The following is an 18435-nucleotide window of genomic DNA, read 5'->3' on the forward strand; positions in this document are numbered from 1 at the left end:
TGATATAAATACTCACATACTTCTATATACAAAGTGGATAAAGATCATGGATTTTGACTAGCCCACAGTTCTCATTTTGGTCTCTTTGAATCAACTGAAGTTCTATTTGTTCTAGCTAATCTTAATCTCATCTTCCTCACTGGTAAAAGGTAATCCAATAACACTGTTAGTTGCACTAAATCTGCTCTGGCCTTTGGATTTGGACTCCTCGTAAATGTTAATGGTACAATTTTTGTATTTTAAGCATGTAAATCCCATCTTATACCTCCTTTAATTTTTTTTTTACTCAAAAAGAGGTTATGGCTGGCAAAGTACCCAGATAGAGGCCATGTGATAAGGAAGGTAAGATATTGATGTCTCCATGTTGGCATGATGGGAGCTGGAGATAATGGGTTAGGGATTTCTTTACTGACTGTTGATCGTTTTTGTAAGGTCTGAGTATCTTGTGTTTATTCAGAATCATAAAACAAGAAATAAATGAGCTTTAAGACAGCTTTTAGTATTTTCTGAGCATTCAGACCGTATTTCAGGATTCTAAGTGAGCAGGGAAAGGAGAGAGTTTTCCTAAATATCCAGTTGATGTTAGCCAAACACACTGTGTTGACTCAAGTCTAAATACATTAAAGTTGCCCTGAATTGCATGAGTTGCTGCATCACTTTTTTGCACACAAAAAGACAGATTTCCATCCTCACCGGCGTGAAGGCTTGATGGTCTCGATCCTCTTTATGCCATTGCTGGTTTTACCCAGGTCCACGTCGCTACTGCTGCAGCTAGTCTTCGACTCTTTTAGGTGACCTGTGTCTGCTGAGCCCTGTTGCAGAGAATCCCCAGGCTTTTTTTCCTCCAGCATGGCCAAATGCACTCAAACATACATCGAAACACACTAACTTACAAAACACACTCTTTCTCAATGTCTTGCATCAGAAATAGACACTCACACAGCTATCTTTTTTGACCTGGAAGGCAGCTGTGCTTTCAAATCCTGTGATGAATCCCAAAATTGAGATGTGCTCTCTTGCTATTTCCATGTTTAAAAAGAAAATATGTATTACAAAAAAATTTTTTATCCCAAAACATGAAAAACAACAAAAGCAGTAAATAATCCAGAAAAAATTAAGGCAATAGATCCACTTCCTCGTAGTGCCTGTGGCAATTTTGAAACCTTATAAGGCATTTAAAAAATAATCTAAGCTCGTAAAAACCTTTAAGTCTTCTTCAGGTTTTTTTTTGACCTCTCGAGTTTCTGTTAGCTCACTGTAAGCTGCAAGAGACTGAAAGGCAAATCAGGAGTAATGCTGCATGCATTCGTCCCTCTGAGCCAGCAGCTGGAGGGCGAGCAAGAGAGGGACAAGGAGAGAGAGAGAGAGAGAGAGAGAGAGAAGAGGGGACAGCAAACACGAAAGTCTTGAAGGCAAGAGAAAAGGGGAAACAGAGATACAGAAGATAAATCTCACTTGAAAGTTGCTTACAGTTTCGACAACCAAGGGGTAAAAAATTCCAGTGGGTGCTACCCACCGGGGCTCCTGTACGTTTGATTTCACCCAGTGATCTGGGTCAGGTCCAGCTGTTAGCGTAGCCTTCAGACACTTAAACAACCCCAGCTGTCAAAGGAGGAACCCGGAGAGGGTAAAAATCTCAGGGAGGAAGCAGGGAGGGAGTCCAGCCACTACTACTGCAATCTAAGAAAGTCAGAGGCAGAGATTTAGTTCTACAACCCCAATTCCAGAAAAGATGGGGCACTGTGCAGGATGTAAATAAAAACAGAATACAATGATTTTCAAATCTCATAAACCCAAATTTTATTCACAATAGAACAGAAACAACAAATCAAATTATAATGTTCAGACCATTTCATGAAAAATATTATGAATATAATGGCGGCAACACATTTTTTAAAAGTAGAGACAGGGTTAAATCCAGCTGTTACAGTGAGACAACAGAAAATACAGTTTTGTTGTCATCGAAACATTTTATCAAGGTTGCATAAACCAGATTTACCTCAGAATTTACAGAAAAAAACTCACTATTTAAGTACAAAGAAGTCAAACTAAACATGCAAAATTTGCACTGACAAAAAAACAGATTGTTTTAATACAAAAATAACAATAAAAAATAATGCATGTATGAAAGCTGTTTGTCTCATTATGCAAGAGCCTTTGAGTAGTTGCGGTTTACAGTTGCAGCAAGGAAACAGATCCTGGTCCCATTACCAGACTGAATCTCACACCAAGGACCTTCGCTGTGGTTATAACGTGTGACCTCACAGGCCACCCTGCTCCATAGAGTTTGATTTGAAGGGTTAGCAGTGCAGTCAACAGTGCTCTCAGCCTTGAGTTGATAATAATAATTGCCGGGCTTGAAAAATGGTCGAGAGTTTGGTATCCATCCTGGCCTCGCGTAGGCTATGTCACTCCAGACATTAGGATCCAACAGGAGAGCATCCCAGATTCTTTGACCCTTATGGTTATACAGCTGCAAGCGCTTAGGAGGGTCCTTTATGGGACTCTTCTGAGCAGGTGAAGAGGTGTTCTTGGAGGAACTGGACTGGGACTTGTTTGCTTTAAAATGGCCATTCCCTGCTCTTGAACTTTTCTGGTTCTCTTGCCTCCAGCTTCTACACACCTCAGGGGCAGAGTTGGCGTTTTCAGGTGGGTTGCCTCCCCCTTGTTTTCCATCAGTGCTTGGAGCATTTGGAAAACAAACATGTAGAGTATCTACCTCCTTGGAGGTAGAGGATGTAGGAGGATGGCAACAGTTAGCCTTTTCTTCCATGTAGGTGGAGCTCTGAAGAAAAAAAAGCAACAAGTGATGTGTGTTTTCTCGCAACCATGCTTGAATAAAGCCTTCAAGCCTGGATCAGTATCTTTCTGAGTGTGGATGGTAGCAAACTATAAAAAACAAAAACTGAATATGATGAAACTACCTGAGTGTTTGTGGGAGAGCTGGCCCTGCCCTTCAGCTCCCTGGACACTTCTTTAAGTGGCTCTGAAGCCAAATGGATCTTTCCAGAAGAAGAGGAGGAGGATGATAAGGAGGCTGGCTGGGACAACATGGTAGGATAAGGAGAGCTAGCCATAACATCAAGACAGTACTGTGACTGTGGCAGAGACGGGACGGCTAGAAGCACAAAGAAAAGGACTGTCAGACAAAGTTAAAGTTTTTTTAGATAAAAAATGTTCATTATCATATCAGGAGCCAGGTGAGCAGACAACCACTAGCAAGCAATGACTGAAATTGTCACTGTATGCTTCAGGTCATTGTCTTGCTGGAAAATTAATCTTCTCCCAAGCCTTCAAGGTCCAGCTGCCAAGAAGCATCCCCACAGCGTGATGCTGCCATCACCGTGCTTCACAGTGTGGATGGCGTTTTTGTGGTGATGTCAGTGTTTGGTGTCTTGTCTGATGGTCACAAAGCTCCATTTTGGTGTCATCAGCCCAAAGAACTTTCTTTAACTTGACCATGGAGTAATCTGATTTTTCTTCAACAGTGTCTTTCTCTTTGCCACTCTGCCATAAAGCTTTGACTGGTGAAGAACCCAACCAACAGTTGAAGCTTGTAACTCCCTCAGAGTAGTCATAGGTGTCTTGGTGGCCTCTCTCACTAGTCTCCTTCTTGCACGCTCACTCAGTTTGTGAGGACGGTCTGATCTAGGAAGATTTACACTTGTGTTATATTTCTTCCATTTCTTGATGATGAATTTAACTGAACTCAGAGCCTTGGAAATGTTTTTGTATCCATCCCCTGACTTATATTTTTCAGGAACCTTTTCTCTAAGTTCTTTTGTCTTCATGGTGTAATGGTAGCCAGAAAGACTGATTTACAAGTGACTGGACCTTTTAGGCTACATTAACACTGCAGGTCTTAATGCTCAATTCTGATCTTTTCTCAGATCCGATTTTTTTTGTTTGCCTGTTCAGACGGCAGTCAGCTTCCAAAAGATCAGATATGTATCTGATTTAGAACCACATACCAAAGGGACCTGAATCTGATTCGTAAAGGTCAGATTCAATGTGACTTGCGCTGTTCACACTGTCATAAAAAAATCAGATATGAGTCACATGTGAGCAAAAAAAGTCAGATTCAGGTCACTTTGAACTGCTGTGAGAACATAGCCTTAGACCATTGGTCCCCACCCTGGGACCCGGGACCCCCAAGGGGGGGCACCAAAGAACTTAGGGGGGGTACAAGGCTCTGTATGCTCTGAGGCTGCCAAAAATAGATTGGCAAATATTGGTTAAAACCATGAAAAAGCAGTTATTAAGTTGTTTATACAAATGTCTTTTGATAAGAAAAGCATGCATAGGCCTATTTTAGGGTTTTATCAGTGAAACAGTTAAAATCTACGTTGATTTTGACCATAGAGTGTTACTATTTCTTCTGTTTCGGGTACTGGGGGTGCTCTGCTTTTCTTAGGTACATGTAGGGGGCGCCGGGGAATAATGTTTGGGAAACACTGACTTAGACAGTGTCTTTATACCACAATCACTTGAGACACACTCACTGCACTCAAGTGATCCCCATCTCACTAATTGTGAGACTACCAGCACCACTTGGCTGGACATCTGTTGAATTTGATCAGTCACTTTAAAGGGAGTGAATATTTATGCAGTCACTTATATAACATTACATGTTTTTATTTAATTGACATTACTTTGTACAAATTTGTTTTCACTTTGACATCAATGAGTTTTTATCTCTCTTTTTTATCAAAAAGTCAAATGGCTGTGATTGATTTATAAAACCAATAAGAGTGAAACACCTGGGGGGATGAGTACTTTTTATAGGCACTGTATTAGTCCTTACTGGTTTAAGATGTAGGAAACTTCACAAACCTGATGTGCTGACTGGTTTCTGTTCACTTCTTGACTTCTTTTGTGGAAGGGATGAAAACTCTGGAGATGCCTGCCTCTTGTAGCATTTCCAGGGATTCTTCATTACACATGGTACTCGTCTGTCTTCATCCCTCTTTGATGATGGAACTGTCTCATCTCCTCTCCTGAGCAAAATCAGATATTCATGACATAGCTTGACAGAAAAATTGACCAGTTTTTCCTGAAATAACTCGATGAACAAGTCAATTGAAAAAGAGATGGCTCACCGTTCCTGGACGAGTTTGTCTCTTTCATGGTGAAGGCTGTCAGTCTTGTGGGAGCTCGAATCCTAGTGGTTAAAACAACATAATTTTGACCATCATCTGTTATATCTCATTTGCACAACGGCTCTGAAGGTCAACAGCAAACATATTTTCTCACAGACAGAGATAGTGGTTGATATTCTTCTACTAACCTTCATGTTAGTGCATTCTTTGCCTGAACTGGTATGTTGAGAGATTCTCTGCGAGTCCACCTTAAAGTCACACATCATGTCTGGTGTTGAAAGAACATCGAAGTCTTGTTTCCTTTCCAATATTGGCTGATTCAACGGTTGCTGTCTCGTTGCATCTGTTGGATCTTGCTCTTGGATTTTGCTTGAATTCTTAGTGGCAGTGGCATCATTACAACCAGTCAAAGTGGACTTGCCACCTGTCTCTGATTCCTTCATGGTTGAAGATGTGGTATCAGACTTGAGAACTCTGAATGCAGAGTCTTTCTTTGGCAGAGGGGAAGTGCTTTGGATTGTGTGACTGATGTTTTTTCTCTTGGGTTCTTGATTTTGTCTTCTACGATCATAGCAGTCTTTCAGCATCGGTCTTTTACCACCACTGGTTCTAGAATCACCTTCCTTTCCAACTATAACCCTGAGTTCTTCAGTGTGTTTGCCTGAATATCCACAAACAGTTGCCCTATCTAGCTTGAGAACTTCCCAGGGCTTCTTGTGGTGCAGCGCTATCCCTCCAGAGCTGTGAGTGTTGACTTCAGTCACTCTACTAGCAGTTTGGGGTTCAGAATTTAGAACTGGCCGAGCTGCAGATTTTGTTCTTTTGCCCCTCTGTATGTGTTCCAAGATGGATGGCAGAGTATCAGGTGTGAGTTGGTCTTCAGGGTAGGAGATAAGAAATTCCAAATCCTTTTTTTCAAGACCAAAGTCCCGAAGGATATTCATAGCTGCTTCAAAGGTGTAGGGGTGGGTATTAAGTCTAACATGCCTTGCGCTTGCATAGTTAGAAAAAGTAGGGGGAGAATTAACTTTAGGGTCACCAGCAGAAGGCCCCTTGCTGCTGGAAGAAAAGTCCAAGGACCTGCCGCGACTCCAAACATGTAAGTGCCTATGTCTATGCTTCTTTCTGTCTCTGATAATATTCATGGAGTTGTTAAAGTCCTTATCCACTGAACATTCTTTACTCTGTGTCGGCCTGCATCGACTTGTCTGAGGAAGCAGCAAAGGGGGCATTCCCTTCGATCTAACAGGACAGGCAGAAGACCCTCCAGGAGAACTTGAGATGGACTCTGGTACAAGGCAAGAGGAAGCCACCTGCTGATACCACTCAGTGTGTTTATTGGACAGTCCAGACTCCTGCGGGGAACTTTGATTCCTGGAGGTATTGGGGCTACACATTTGGTGGGACATGATGTCTTCAGTTTTTAAAAGGTTGAGGAGTAAGAGGGTGGAGGGCTGAAGAGCTGGTGTGATAGAACTGGCTGTCAAGGGCACATCTCATCTCCTACTGATGGTATTTTTTATCATGGTCAGTGTTAGCTGGGCTTTAAGCTTGGTCAACTTCAAGGAGGCGGCCTGATTGGCAATGTGGAGTGATGACTAATCAGCCAAGAAGAAGGAAAACTGGTGGTGATGCAAAGCTGTAAGTAAAAAAAGAAAGGGATTTTTAAACGGTGTTAGGTCATTTGCATTCATATCTAAAAAAATATCTTGTTCAGTTCCCTCAGGAAACAGTGGTGTTTTTAAGTGTTAAATGATGAAGCGTCAAAACTGAGACCTTCCTGTTGTGATGGAAGGTTCAGTCACCTATGGTGCCCATGGTTCTATGGACTAGGCTGGTGAGCCCTTAGGGAAGACCAGGCAAGTCCACACCTGGCCACCACTGAGGCCCCGTCCACACGGAGACGAATTCAGGAGTATATGCAAAAGTTTTTTTGTCGTATTGGCATTTCATCCACACGGAAATGGCATTTTGGGGGACTGTAAACAATACTTTTTGAAAACGGGTCCCAGAGTGCACAACCGTAAATAATAACCATTTCATCTGTGTGGACAGCTATCCGCATCTTTCTTGTAACAATTACGTCACACATAGCGTAGCTCTCTTAAGACGTCTGCGCGGGTCCGGCCAAAACAACAATGGTGGTTACAGGGTTGTGTTTGTGCTGCAGAAGCTACTAAGCTTGTTATGGCTTTTACAGCAAAATCTGATGCTCCTTTACCACCACCGTGAAACGCACACACCATATGTTCTTAAATCCAACGCGGAAACCAACCAGAAGGGCAACTAGAATAAAGTTTGTGTCAGTTTTCTGTGACTTTTCTGTGGCAGCAACACAGCGCCACGTACAGGCCTGGCATATGCACTACAGCGTTTTCAGTAGTTCCGTACTTACGCGGATATTTCCTGAAACAATCCCATCTTTACGGAAAACTTTTTCAAAATGAAACAGCAATATATCATTTTTATCTCTGTGTGGGTTGGGCCTGAGAGCCCATGGTTCATTACCCTTACTCATTGGCTTTATCCTGACTTAAAAGTGCATATGAGTATTAAGGCAAAAAGAAATGGGAGGAGGGTACAAGTGGAGGTGATTCTACTCTCTGGCTTCCATTGGTTACCAGGCTTACCTATGATTTGGTTAGTTTTACTGGTTTTCTTCTCTTTCTTCATCTAGGAGACGTATTCTCTGGTGGGTTGAACCCACTGACCTACAGCTGCAACTTCTGCTCTATCTCAACAGGAACTCTAACTTAAAAACAGAACTATTTTGAAGTCATTTATCTAGGATGCCTACAAATTTAGTAAAAGTTCCTTGTTGGGTTCTTTACCTCACTTTGCACAGTTGATCCAGTTGGGTGTTTATTAAGAAAATTTTTCTTCCCAGGCAACTTGCCACCATAAAATATTTACAGAAATGAGTATTGTTAGTCTACCACATCAAGCCAGTTGAGGTGGTCCGGGCATCTGATTAGGAAGCATCCTGGTCACCACCATATGAAGGTCTTCTGGGCGCGTCCGACTTGACGGAGACCCCAGGTTAGACTCAGGACTTGCCTGAGGGGTTATATGTTTCATCTGGCCCAAGAAGGCCTTGGATTCCCCAAGGAAGAGCTGGAAAATGTGGCTGGGGAGAAGGATGTCTGGGCTGACTTGCTAAACCTGCTGCTACCACGACCTGGCCCCGGACATGCGGAAGAAATCGGATGGATGGATATTATAAGTCTAGGTTTTCAAGTTGACTGGCATCTGGGTTCTTTTGACTCCAGCTCTTCTCCCATCCCCAACATAACACCACATTTTAAAATAAAAGCGTTACCATCGGATGAGGTTTTCCAGATTGCCATTATCGTTTTAGTCCCAGAACTTGGGCCTCTTTCAAAACTTAACACTTAGGCTGAGAGGTAAGATGTGCCAGAGAACTAATGAGTTTGGGTTCAGTCTGAAAGTCAAACAGCTCAGTTGTGTTGATCAGGAAATCCTCTTTAAGAGGCCCTCCTATAGGCTGAAAAGTCCCTGAATCTGATTCGATAGTTCCTACCTGGGGACTAAAATGATATAGGAGTTTACTGCCATTTAAAACTATCGAGAGCAAGTTCACTGCATGGCAGGAAGAAATTGTTGATACATTTCTGTGCAAGTACAAAAAGAGGAAGTATGAAGAGAAGAAAATTTCCCCCTTTTGGAATTATATAATGATATATACTGATACATTTCTGTTATTTTAAGAAGTAAAGGAAAAATATTAATTATGATTGTATCAATTAAATGATACATAAAGAGTGTAAATTCAAGTAAAAAGGAAAAGAAAGCAATCTCTGAAATGTCTTAACACAGGAAATCACTTCAAGGCAGAAAATCACAATGGGGAGAGTAAAAACAAACAAAAAATTGCATATAAAGTTCATTTTTTAAGCAAAGTAAAAGCATTTTCAGATTGATCATTTTGTAGAAAACAAAGTTCTCTACGTAAACAGGCTTGTCTTTGTAACTGACATGGATCCCCATCAATACATCAACATTATGTCAAAAAAGGAAGCAATACACAGCAAATCTACCTTCAAATGACAATGCAATGTTTACAAATTCTATTTATACCCACATGATCTTGTGATCCAGCTGTGACCCAGAAGGTGAGGACGAATGCTGTCAGACAAAGTAAAATCACAACCCAGATGTGATGCACCCAAATCCTGTTTGTTTTAAAAGTCAGGAAAGTTCAGCCCGTGTCTAAGGTTAGCTCGTCACTGAAGACGACTTTCTACTGATAAAACCACAAACTTCTGCAGGCTAACTTCCAGACACCAGCTGTGCCCCACCCACAAAACACAACATCACTGTGCACAGACATGCAGTTCCTTTGAAAAGCATTCACCCCCTTGGATGTTTTACCCTTTTATTGATTTATAAATCAATTATGGTCACTAAAATTCGGTGTTTTTTGACCCTCATTAATGGCACAGTGGAAACAGATTTCTTCAAAGTAATGTCAATTAAAAGAAAATGTGTAAGGTAAAGGAAGTGACATCATAATTATTCCCCCCCTTTCAAGTTTGTATTTAGTAGATAAACCTCACAGCTTTATGGAAGAGTGGCAAAGAGAAAGCCACTGCTGAAGAAAACTCTGATTTAATCTGGACTAAAGTTCACCTAAAGGCATGTGGGAGACTCCATGCTCCATGGCAAACACCAAACACTGGTGTCTAGAAGATTCTAAATTGAGGGCCTTAGAGACAGAGGTATTTCAGGCCTCCACAGGAAGTTAGGATGGTCCAGCAGGCTACTTTAACAACAGAAAAGGGAGTTAGAATGCTATAATAGCAACAGGAGAGCTTTCATTTATTTATAAAGCATAGTTAAAACAGCTCATGCAGCCAAGTATTTATTAGTTATATTTTCAAAAGGGTTTAGTTTGATTAAAAAAAAGTTAGAGAAAAGTGAAGTTCATGTAAAGGCTAGCAGCCATGCCGGGGAGACTGTTGGTAAAAAAAAAAAGATGTAGTTGTGGAATAAAAACCAGAGTAGATGGAGGAGCCGTCAGCAATTGAGGAAGCTAAAGGTGCGTGTGCTAGTCCAAACAATTGTTGTGTATGTGCTTTAGAGCCGTTCCCTGGGTTGAGTGGAGCTGGAGGGGGGGCAGACGAAGTATTTGATTTATACAGTAAGTGGACCTTATAAGAAGAGGAGACTCAAGGCTGAAGGGGTCAGTCAGTCCCTGCACAATCAAGGTGAGGTGGCACCCTTGAAGCAGGATCGATCCATCACCACGTTGGAGGATTTAAGAGCTAAAAGTAGAATGTATCTCTCTGAGATGTGTTTGGGGAAGCAAATGAAAAGACTTTGCTCATGTTTCTACAACTGGAGATTTATTTCTATGCAACCTGACAGAGCTTGAGCAGTTTAGGAAAGAAGAATGAGGTAAAAAGCATCCGGATGTGCAAGCCTGACTGAGACTTATCCACTCTAGACTCAGTGCTGTGGTTGCAGCCAAAGGTGCATCTGCTACAGTGGTTTTCAATCTTTTTTGCCCAATGCACACCTAAAGCCAAAATTTCAAGGCACACCAAATCATATCTATAAAAAAATAGCCCCTTACATGTTACAGTAAATCTAGGCAGGTCACAGACTGCTAACTGAGATCAGCTGATCTTGCAAGCTATCGGCAAATGGCACTCATGCTGCCTTTTTTAAACTGCTCTTTCCTGGCTACACTTTTCTGCTCCTTCTGCAGGCCACTTTTTACAACCCTCCTCCACCCCAGCTCCTCCTTCTTACTATCTTTAACTTTATAACTGTCATTCTCTTGTCATGATGCCTGCTCTAATTTTATTTTTTATTTTTTGCTGCTTCTCTTCCTGCCCCAGGCTTTGCTTGTAGGCACAGGAAAGGCAGGAACGTGGTGTTCCTGCTCAGTGCTTTTCATGCAGGCTCGTGGAAGAGCTGGGGGATCTCAAAACAGTTATATGCATGACAGAAACGAGTGCAAATTTATATCTACTAACAAAGAGATCTATCTATAAACACATATCAAGTGTGTTTCTTGGCAAAGCAGTCCTGACTGAACTTAAGTTAGTTAGTTATAGCTGTAGTAGTTGCTAATGGTTGTACATATTCCCACAGCACACCAAGACTTGGCTTGCACCATTTGAGAATCACTTATCTATTAAATACTGGTGTGAGGGGTTTGAATATTTATGCATGCACTTATTTTACATTATATATTTTTATTTAATCAGCATAGCTTTGCTGAAATGTTTTTATTTGAACATTAAAGATTGGATGAATGTTCTGTCTGTCACATCTTTAATCAGGACAACAAAACACATGACGTTGTAGCCGCTACCGAGGAATAAACTCCATATAGAACAGCATAATGTGAACCATGGCGACTATAGACACGCCAGTACTCAACTTTTGTCGTTTTTGAATAGAAAACAACTCACTGCTGTTCTTTGTTCTTTTATGAAGAAATATTGTCAAGTTCCGATAAAACTGGCACTTTAGTAGCATCCTCGCTAATCTCTTCCGCCATAATTGCACCGGCCTCTTGCTGCTGCTTGTTTAAGTCATGACTCCACCGCGCCCGAAAGTACTGCCCCTGTTGCTGATTGGTCCTGTCACTTTCTAACCGGGCCCTAACGGTTCAGATGGGAGCTTTGCAAGATGGATTCACCAGTGAAAAACAAGGAAACAGGTGGATCCATCTGCTTTGCAAGGTTAACATTGACCATGACTGATTTATAAAATCAATAAAAGGGTGAAAGATCTACAGTTGTAAATCCTTTTTTACAGAAAGTCCTTGGAGTCCTCTCCAAGGCTGCTACAAGCAATGGGAGCACTTGCAACAAAACTTTCTTAAGAAGCTGCCACAAAATCAGGCATTTCAGCCAGCATTGTTTCTTTAAAGTTTGCAGAATCCTGAAGGGAGTTGTTTTTGAAAGTAAACTATATCTGCAACTTTTTGTCCAAGGACAAAAAAGACAGTCAGTTTTTCAATGTTGGGCAGTTACACTCAAATCTAAAAGAAAGAGACCAAAACAATGCATTAATGCAGCGTTATTTGTTGGTGCATTGTGCATTACTCTTATATATATGGTACTAAGGAGGTGCATTGCTGTCTGCACCAAGCATGTTTTTGTCACCTAAAAACATTCAAAATCTCGGCTCTAATTGTGAAATGCTGTCAAATATTTAGCAATGGAGCAAGAAATCCTGATTTCAGAGCATTGGTTTAGTCTCATTATAAATCTTTTCTTTTAAAATTGCAGAATCAAAAAATTGTTTTCACACAAAAAAATGATAACTTACACTACGATATTATAAGAGTTATTCCAGCACATTTAACTCATTTTGCCAAGACTTATGACCCCAAATATAAACCATTATTTTAAGATAAGCATCAGTGAGTATATTTACATGGGAATCTATATTGATCTAATCTCTGTAATCAATCTAAATCTAGACAGAGTAGCATAAGCCCAAAAATAAAGTGATAAACCCTCCTCTTACCAATAAAGACATGAATTAAACAGGGCTTTCTCCAGCTTAGAAACACCCAATGACGGACAATCACGTTCCAAAATACTTCCGGACGTCCCAGTTATATCAAGCCACACAGCCCGACATGTAGAGCATATGACCTTTACGTCTTTGATAAACTGCTATTGAATTTGACTCAACAGTTTCTTAAAAGGTGATGATATTCATTAAAGGATTATTCCCTGTTGGGTATTGCAGTAAATTAATAATACATCCCCTTTATCCCCTCCCCCAGACCACAGGGCTTAACACCCGACGACGACCCAACAGCTGACTGGCAGCACTGCGGCCGTGTCTGGAAGGGAAAGTTGAGCCAAGATATGTTCGTTTTTATTTTCAGCTGTCATCGCCACACTCTCATAGGCTCAGACGAACAGCAGGGATGTCACCCTACACAGTCTGTGCAGATGAAGGCACGACAGTTTGAGAAAGCTTTTACCCCCTTCCTCATTTTTTGCTTTTGCTTATTTGTCACACTTGAATGTTTCAGCTCAACAAACACTCTAAAGCTACATAAAGAAAGAGTAAATTTAAAATGCAGTTTTTAAAAAGTAAATCATGAATTAACTGTGATAAATCACATTTTCATTGGAAAGTTGAGTTTAATTTCACAAGCCACTCCCAGGCCTACTAGACTTGCGATCCAGAAGTCCCTTAAAGAGAACCAGTCTGACAAAGTGAGGTAGGCCGAAAGATCTCAAAAAGCAACACATCATAGCACCAAACAAAGTCATCAACATCTATCAGTCTGGAAAGGGTTGCAAAGCAATTTCTGAGGCTTTGAGACTCCAGTGAAGCACAGTGAGAGCCATTGTCCACAAATGGAGAAAACTTGGAAGAGTGGTGAACCTTCCCAGGAGTGGCCGGCCTTCCAAAATGACTCCAAGAGTACGACGACCCATCCAGGAGGTCACAAAAGAACCCAGTACCACATCTCAAGACCTACAGGCTTCACTTGACTCAGTTAAGGTCAGCATTCATGATTCAGCAATAAGGAAGCACTGCTGGCCAAAAGAACACAAAGGTCTCACATATGACTCAAAACATCTCGATGATCCCCAAGACTTCAGGGAGAAATACTCTGTGGACTGAAAAGACAAAAATTGAACTTTTTGGAAGGTGTGCGTCCCATTAGATCTGGAGTAAAAATAACACAACATTTGATAAAAAGAACATCAACCAACAGTCAAACATGGTGATGGTAGTGGGATGGTCTTGGTCGGCTTTTCTGCTTCAGAACCTGGACCACTTGCCATAATTGATGGAACCAATTAAAACAATTCTGCAAAGAGGAGTGGGTTAAAATTCTTCCACACATATGTGAAAGACTCATTGCCAATTATTGAAAATGCTCACAAGCAGTTGTTGCTGCCAAGGGGGGAACAACCAGTTATTAGGTTCAGAGGGCAATTTCTCTTTTACATAGGGCCAGGAAGGTTTGGATTATTTAATAATTACTGTACATTTTGTATTTGCTCAGGTTATCTTTGTCTCATATCAACATTTTTTGATGACCTAAAACATTTAATTGTGTCAAATATGCAAAAACTCTCTTCTCTGTAGGTGAACAAGACTATTTTTTTTGCACATGAAGTGTGAAAGTAGCCGGCTGGGGTGGTTTCTTCATCGTAAGAACTGCCTTGGACTATTGAAGAGTAACTGTGCTGGAAATACCCATCCCTACCCCTTATCTCTATCAGTATGCATTCTTTCCAGGACGCTGTCATTGCCAACGTTTGTATAGACTTGTAAAAGGTAAAACCAGACCAGAGGCTCTGAGGGAAGCCCCAATCGTGAGGTTGAACTGACCAGGTCCTAGGAATCTTCAATAAGTCACATCATCTCCTTTTGTTGGCTTGTTTTGAACAGACGAGTGCAACAAAACCATCCACATTAGTTAGGAAAGAGAACACAACACTGAAGTCAATGACTTTCTGTGTTTGCATGAAAAATGTAAAGAATCTCTCTGGACTGATTTACTCCTCTTTCACAAAAAAAGCTGACAGAGTTTGATACAACTTTACCAACACAAAACAACCAACATAGTCAACAAAGAATGCTGTGAGTACCAATTTAAGAGGGGGATTATTCTTTTTCTCAATAATCTATTCAAATATTCTTGGTTCTATTTTTGGCTTTAAGATCACTAATGTGGTTGTACTAACCTATTTTACCTCTGGTAGGGTTTTCCTTTGACTACTGTTAGGTTAAAGCGTTTCCTTCTTACCGTTAGAGAGTAGGTAGTTGTCTCCAGCTCAGTAAGAACTCATATCCACCCTGTTATTCATGATATGAACAGAGAATGTGGGTGTTACAAAGAGTTGGAGTGCCCTCCCAAATATTCTCCTGTTGCTGTATTTCCTCCCACATGTGAGCGCAGTGTGAGTGTGTGAATTCAGAGACCATTAAAGCGTCTTCTTATCCGTCTCTTGGGGCTTCACGGTGTCTGGTCATGAAGTCTTGCAGCTGAATTTGTGTTTAAAAATATACTCAGAGTAAATATCAGTTCTCAAATGTGCAAATTGCTCACGTCACTGGAAAATCATTGAGTTCTGGAGGCAGGACACAGATGATCTAAGGACGTCATGGCAAAAGGTACAAAAGGTTAACACCCAGGGGGGTTAATGCTGAACCCTGAGAGAGATGATGGAAACTTGAGGGAAGTTTCATTGTTTAAATAACACCACAAAACATGTTGAAAGTGAGGAATGGACAAAAAGACAGAAAGGAATTAAAAGATATGCAAAACCTCATAACTGGTTGAGCCACCCTTAGCAGTAACTGGCAATGAGTCTTTCACATATCTGTGGATGAATTTTGCCCCAATCTTTGCAGAATTGTTTTAATTCAGCCACATTGAAGGGATTTCCAGCATGAACGTCCTGTTAAAGGTCATGCCACTTAATCTCAATCAGATTTAGCTCTGGACTTTGACTAGGCCACTCCAAAACCTTCATTTTGTTTGTGTCAGCCATTCAGAGGAGGACTTGCTGGTGTGTTTCAGATCATTGTCCTGCTGCATAATCCAAGTGTAGGTTATGAGCTAGACAGCAGAATTCATGGTTCCATCAACTACAACAGGTCCAGGTCCTGAAACAGAAAAGCAGACCCAGACCACCTGCCTACCACCACATTTGACTGTTAGTACGATGTTCTTTTGATGAAATGCTGTGTTAGTTTATGCCAGATGAAACCACACAGTTCAACTTTTGTCTCGTCAGTCAACAGGGTATTTCCCCTAAAAGTCTTGGGGAACAGCAGGATGTTTTTAGTCAAATGTGAAACAAGCCTTTGTATGTTATTGGTCAGCAGTTGTTTTGGCCTAGGAACTCTCCCATGATGCTGGTTTTGTCCATCCTCTTTCTTATTGCTGAATCATGAACTCTGACCTGAACTGAGTCAACTGAGGCCTGCAAGTCTCTAGATGTTGCTCTGGGTTCTTCTGTGACCTCCTGGATGAGTCGTCGATGCGCTCTTGGAGTCATTTTGGAACGCCGGCCACTCCTGGGAAGGTTCACCATTATTTTAAGTTTTTTCCATTTGTGGGCAATGGCTCTCATCGTGGTTCCCTGGTTCTCAAAGCCTCAGAAATGGCTTTGCAACCCTTTCAGAACTGATGGATGTTGATGACTTTGTTTCTCATCTGTTCTTGAATTTCTTTCTATGGCAAAGATGTGTTGCTTTTTGAGATCTTTAAGCCTACTTCACTTTGTCTGACAGATTCTACTGAAGGTATTTCTGAAATTGCAGTAATGACACCTGGATGTGGTTAGTGAAACTGAACTAAGCTTTCCAAAAGATGTGGCTAATCACATTAAATACATGATTTCAGACAAAGGTAACAGGACTATTTACAAAAAAATACATCAAATGAAAATAGTGAATAACAACATTATTAAATAAAAAAAATAAAGGAACATAAAAGAGACTTGTAGGTTAGTTTTTTTTTCATCCTGGTGTAGAAGTTCTGCCAAACTAAAGGGGATCCTTACATGCCAAAGTTTAAGAACCCTCTCTTTATATAGAGGGATACTTTAGATCAAATTCTTTGAGAGAGAAACCACAGCTTCCTTTTGGAGAAAAAGTCAAAGTCCTGACTGTGTTGAAAACTCCTTGACTAAATGACGCCCTCTAGTGGTTCCAAGTGATGCTTACATAGAATAAGAGTCTACCTTACCTGTATAATTGTGTTTAGTCATTAGACATTTTACTATAATGGGAGAATTAGCTAATTTAATCTTAACAGGATGTTAAAAAAAATAAAAAACCTCATGAATAAAAAATGAAGTGATAGTGCATTTGAACAAATTGGGAGATAAATTGTAAAGCAGTTTGATTAAAATGGTCAGTTTGATGACAATTGTTGGGATTTGATGATTATGTTGCCAAATATTGGCAGCCGGTGGCTCTTTTCCCATCATCAGTCTCCCCTCTTTCTCCCAGGTTCCTGATTCTACTCATTTTCCTATGGGGCAGTGTTTCCTGGCCATTTTTCCTTGGAGACCCCCCCCTACACATACCTTTGAAAAGCCAAGCACCCCCAAGACCCACACGAAAAGAAAGAGTAGCATCTTGCTGTCAAAAATGAACACAAATTAGATTTTTTTCACTGATAAAACCATAAAATGTTTTTCTTCTCACAAGACCTTTAAATAAAGTACTAAATAACTTTTAATCACAATTTTAGTCAAAATGTCCCTAATCTTATTGGGCTCTCAAATTAATCAAGCTTTAATTTCGATGGCAATTTTGACTTCCATTGATTATAAAAACGAGACAGTCTTGATTAATTTATTACTGGGCTGTATGTTGTTTTACTATTGTGTTGTCCATAGGGTTTGTCAAGTGCTAAAAGTTTAAGAGTTTCTTTTATTTTGTGATAGAAGAATTTTTTGTTTCATTATTGTTATTATAAAGTATTATACAGCAAGTTGTGGAATGAACTGCCACTTGAAATAAAAACATCCCCCACCCTACCGACTTTTAAATCACATCTTAAAACTCATTTTTACTCTTTGGCTTTTAATTCAGCATGACAGTTGTGTGATCTCTGTCCTTTTATGTCTTCCATGGTCTTAACTCCTGTGTTTTTATGGCTTTTATTTGTTTTTATGTGTTTTTATTTCATTTTAATTGTTTTATTGATGTTCTTGCCTGCTTTTATGTCTTTCCTCTTAATGTGTTTACTTCTGCAGTCTTTGTGACTTAGATTTTACTGTGAGGCACTTTGGTAAACTTGATTATTTATATAACACATTTTAAAAACAAAGTGGATTGGATTGGATTGGAGTATTATCTTTATATATTTATGTTTGATCCACTCATTTATTTTTTATTGCTTGTTTTTCAAAGTGTTAGGAATATCTCGGTTGAATAACTGTATGTGATGCAGACATTGAAAAAAATAAAACAGATCATAATAATCATGAGTATGATTTCTTTCACTAACCATAACCCTTTTGCAGCCCTGCTGTCCTGGCTCAAAGTACAGGAATAAAAGCCCCCAAAAAATCTGAAACAAAGCAAAACATTACCAAAAAGTTCTTCTTTTACTCTCCTTTGTGGATGTAGTACATCCTGTAAATTACTTTTTATATTGTTTAAAGAACAAAATATTGTTAATTCATTTAATGATGTGGAAAATAAAATAGGGATTTTTGTTTTTATAGTAGTTGTAAATAAATTTGAGCATTGAAAAAATATGAGAGGGCAAGTTAACAAAATTTCACTTCTATCTTCCCCTTTTCGGACACTCTCTTTGTTTTGTTTGTTTTTATTGTGTTGTTTGAATGTTTTG

At 40.1% G+C, this 18435-nt stretch overlaps 1 protein-coding gene across 2 annotated transcripts; it reads right to left on the reverse strand.

Moving 5' to 3' along the window:
* Window positions 1-1861: 1861 nt before the first annotated feature.
* On the reverse strand, window positions 1862-15133 carry LOC121504230. 2 transcript variants are annotated; one of them, XM_041778916.1, is made up of 6 exons: window positions 14866-15133; window positions 5288-6738; window positions 5100-5161; window positions 4834-4997; window positions 2925-3118; window positions 1862-2785 (listed from the first exon to the last, which is right to left on the reverse strand). In XM_041778916.1, exons 2-6 carry the CDS (start codon window positions 6506-6508, stop codon window positions 2144-2146), a joined length of 2283 nt encoding a protein of 760 aa, XP_041634850.1. In that variant the 5' UTR covers window positions 6509-6738; window positions 14866-15133; the 3' UTR covers window positions 1862-2143. The 2 variants fall into 2 exon arrangements, with proteins under 2 accessions (XP_041634850.1, XP_041634851.1); XM_041778917.1 differs by lacking the exon at window positions 14866-15133 and adding an exon at window positions 9202-9340.
* Window positions 15134-18435: the final 3302 nt, after the last annotated feature.

This window comes from Cheilinus undulatus, linkage group 22 (assembly GCF_018320785.1).
Source record: "Cheilinus undulatus linkage group 22, ASM1832078v1, whole genome shotgun sequence".
In the NCBI taxonomy this organism is placed as follows: domain Eukaryota; kingdom Metazoa; phylum Chordata; class Actinopteri; order Labriformes; family Labridae; genus Cheilinus; species Cheilinus undulatus.

What these genes read in the sequence shown, in the direction of transcription:
- LOC121504230 (XM_041778916.1), bottom strand. Translation starts at nt 6,508, where the DNA reads ATGTCCCACCAAATGTGTAGCCCCAATACCTCCAGGAATCAAAGTTCC. An exon ending in AAGAATGCACTAACATGAAG is followed by an intron (nt 5,162 to 5,287) that starts GTTAGTAGAAGA and finishes TTTAACCACTAG; the next exon opens with GATTCGAGCTCCCACAAGAC. An exon ending in GACAAACTCGTCCAGGAACG is followed by an intron (nt 4,998 to 5,099) that starts GTGAGCCATCTC and finishes GATTTTGCTCAG; the next exon opens with GAGAGGAGATGAGACAGTTC.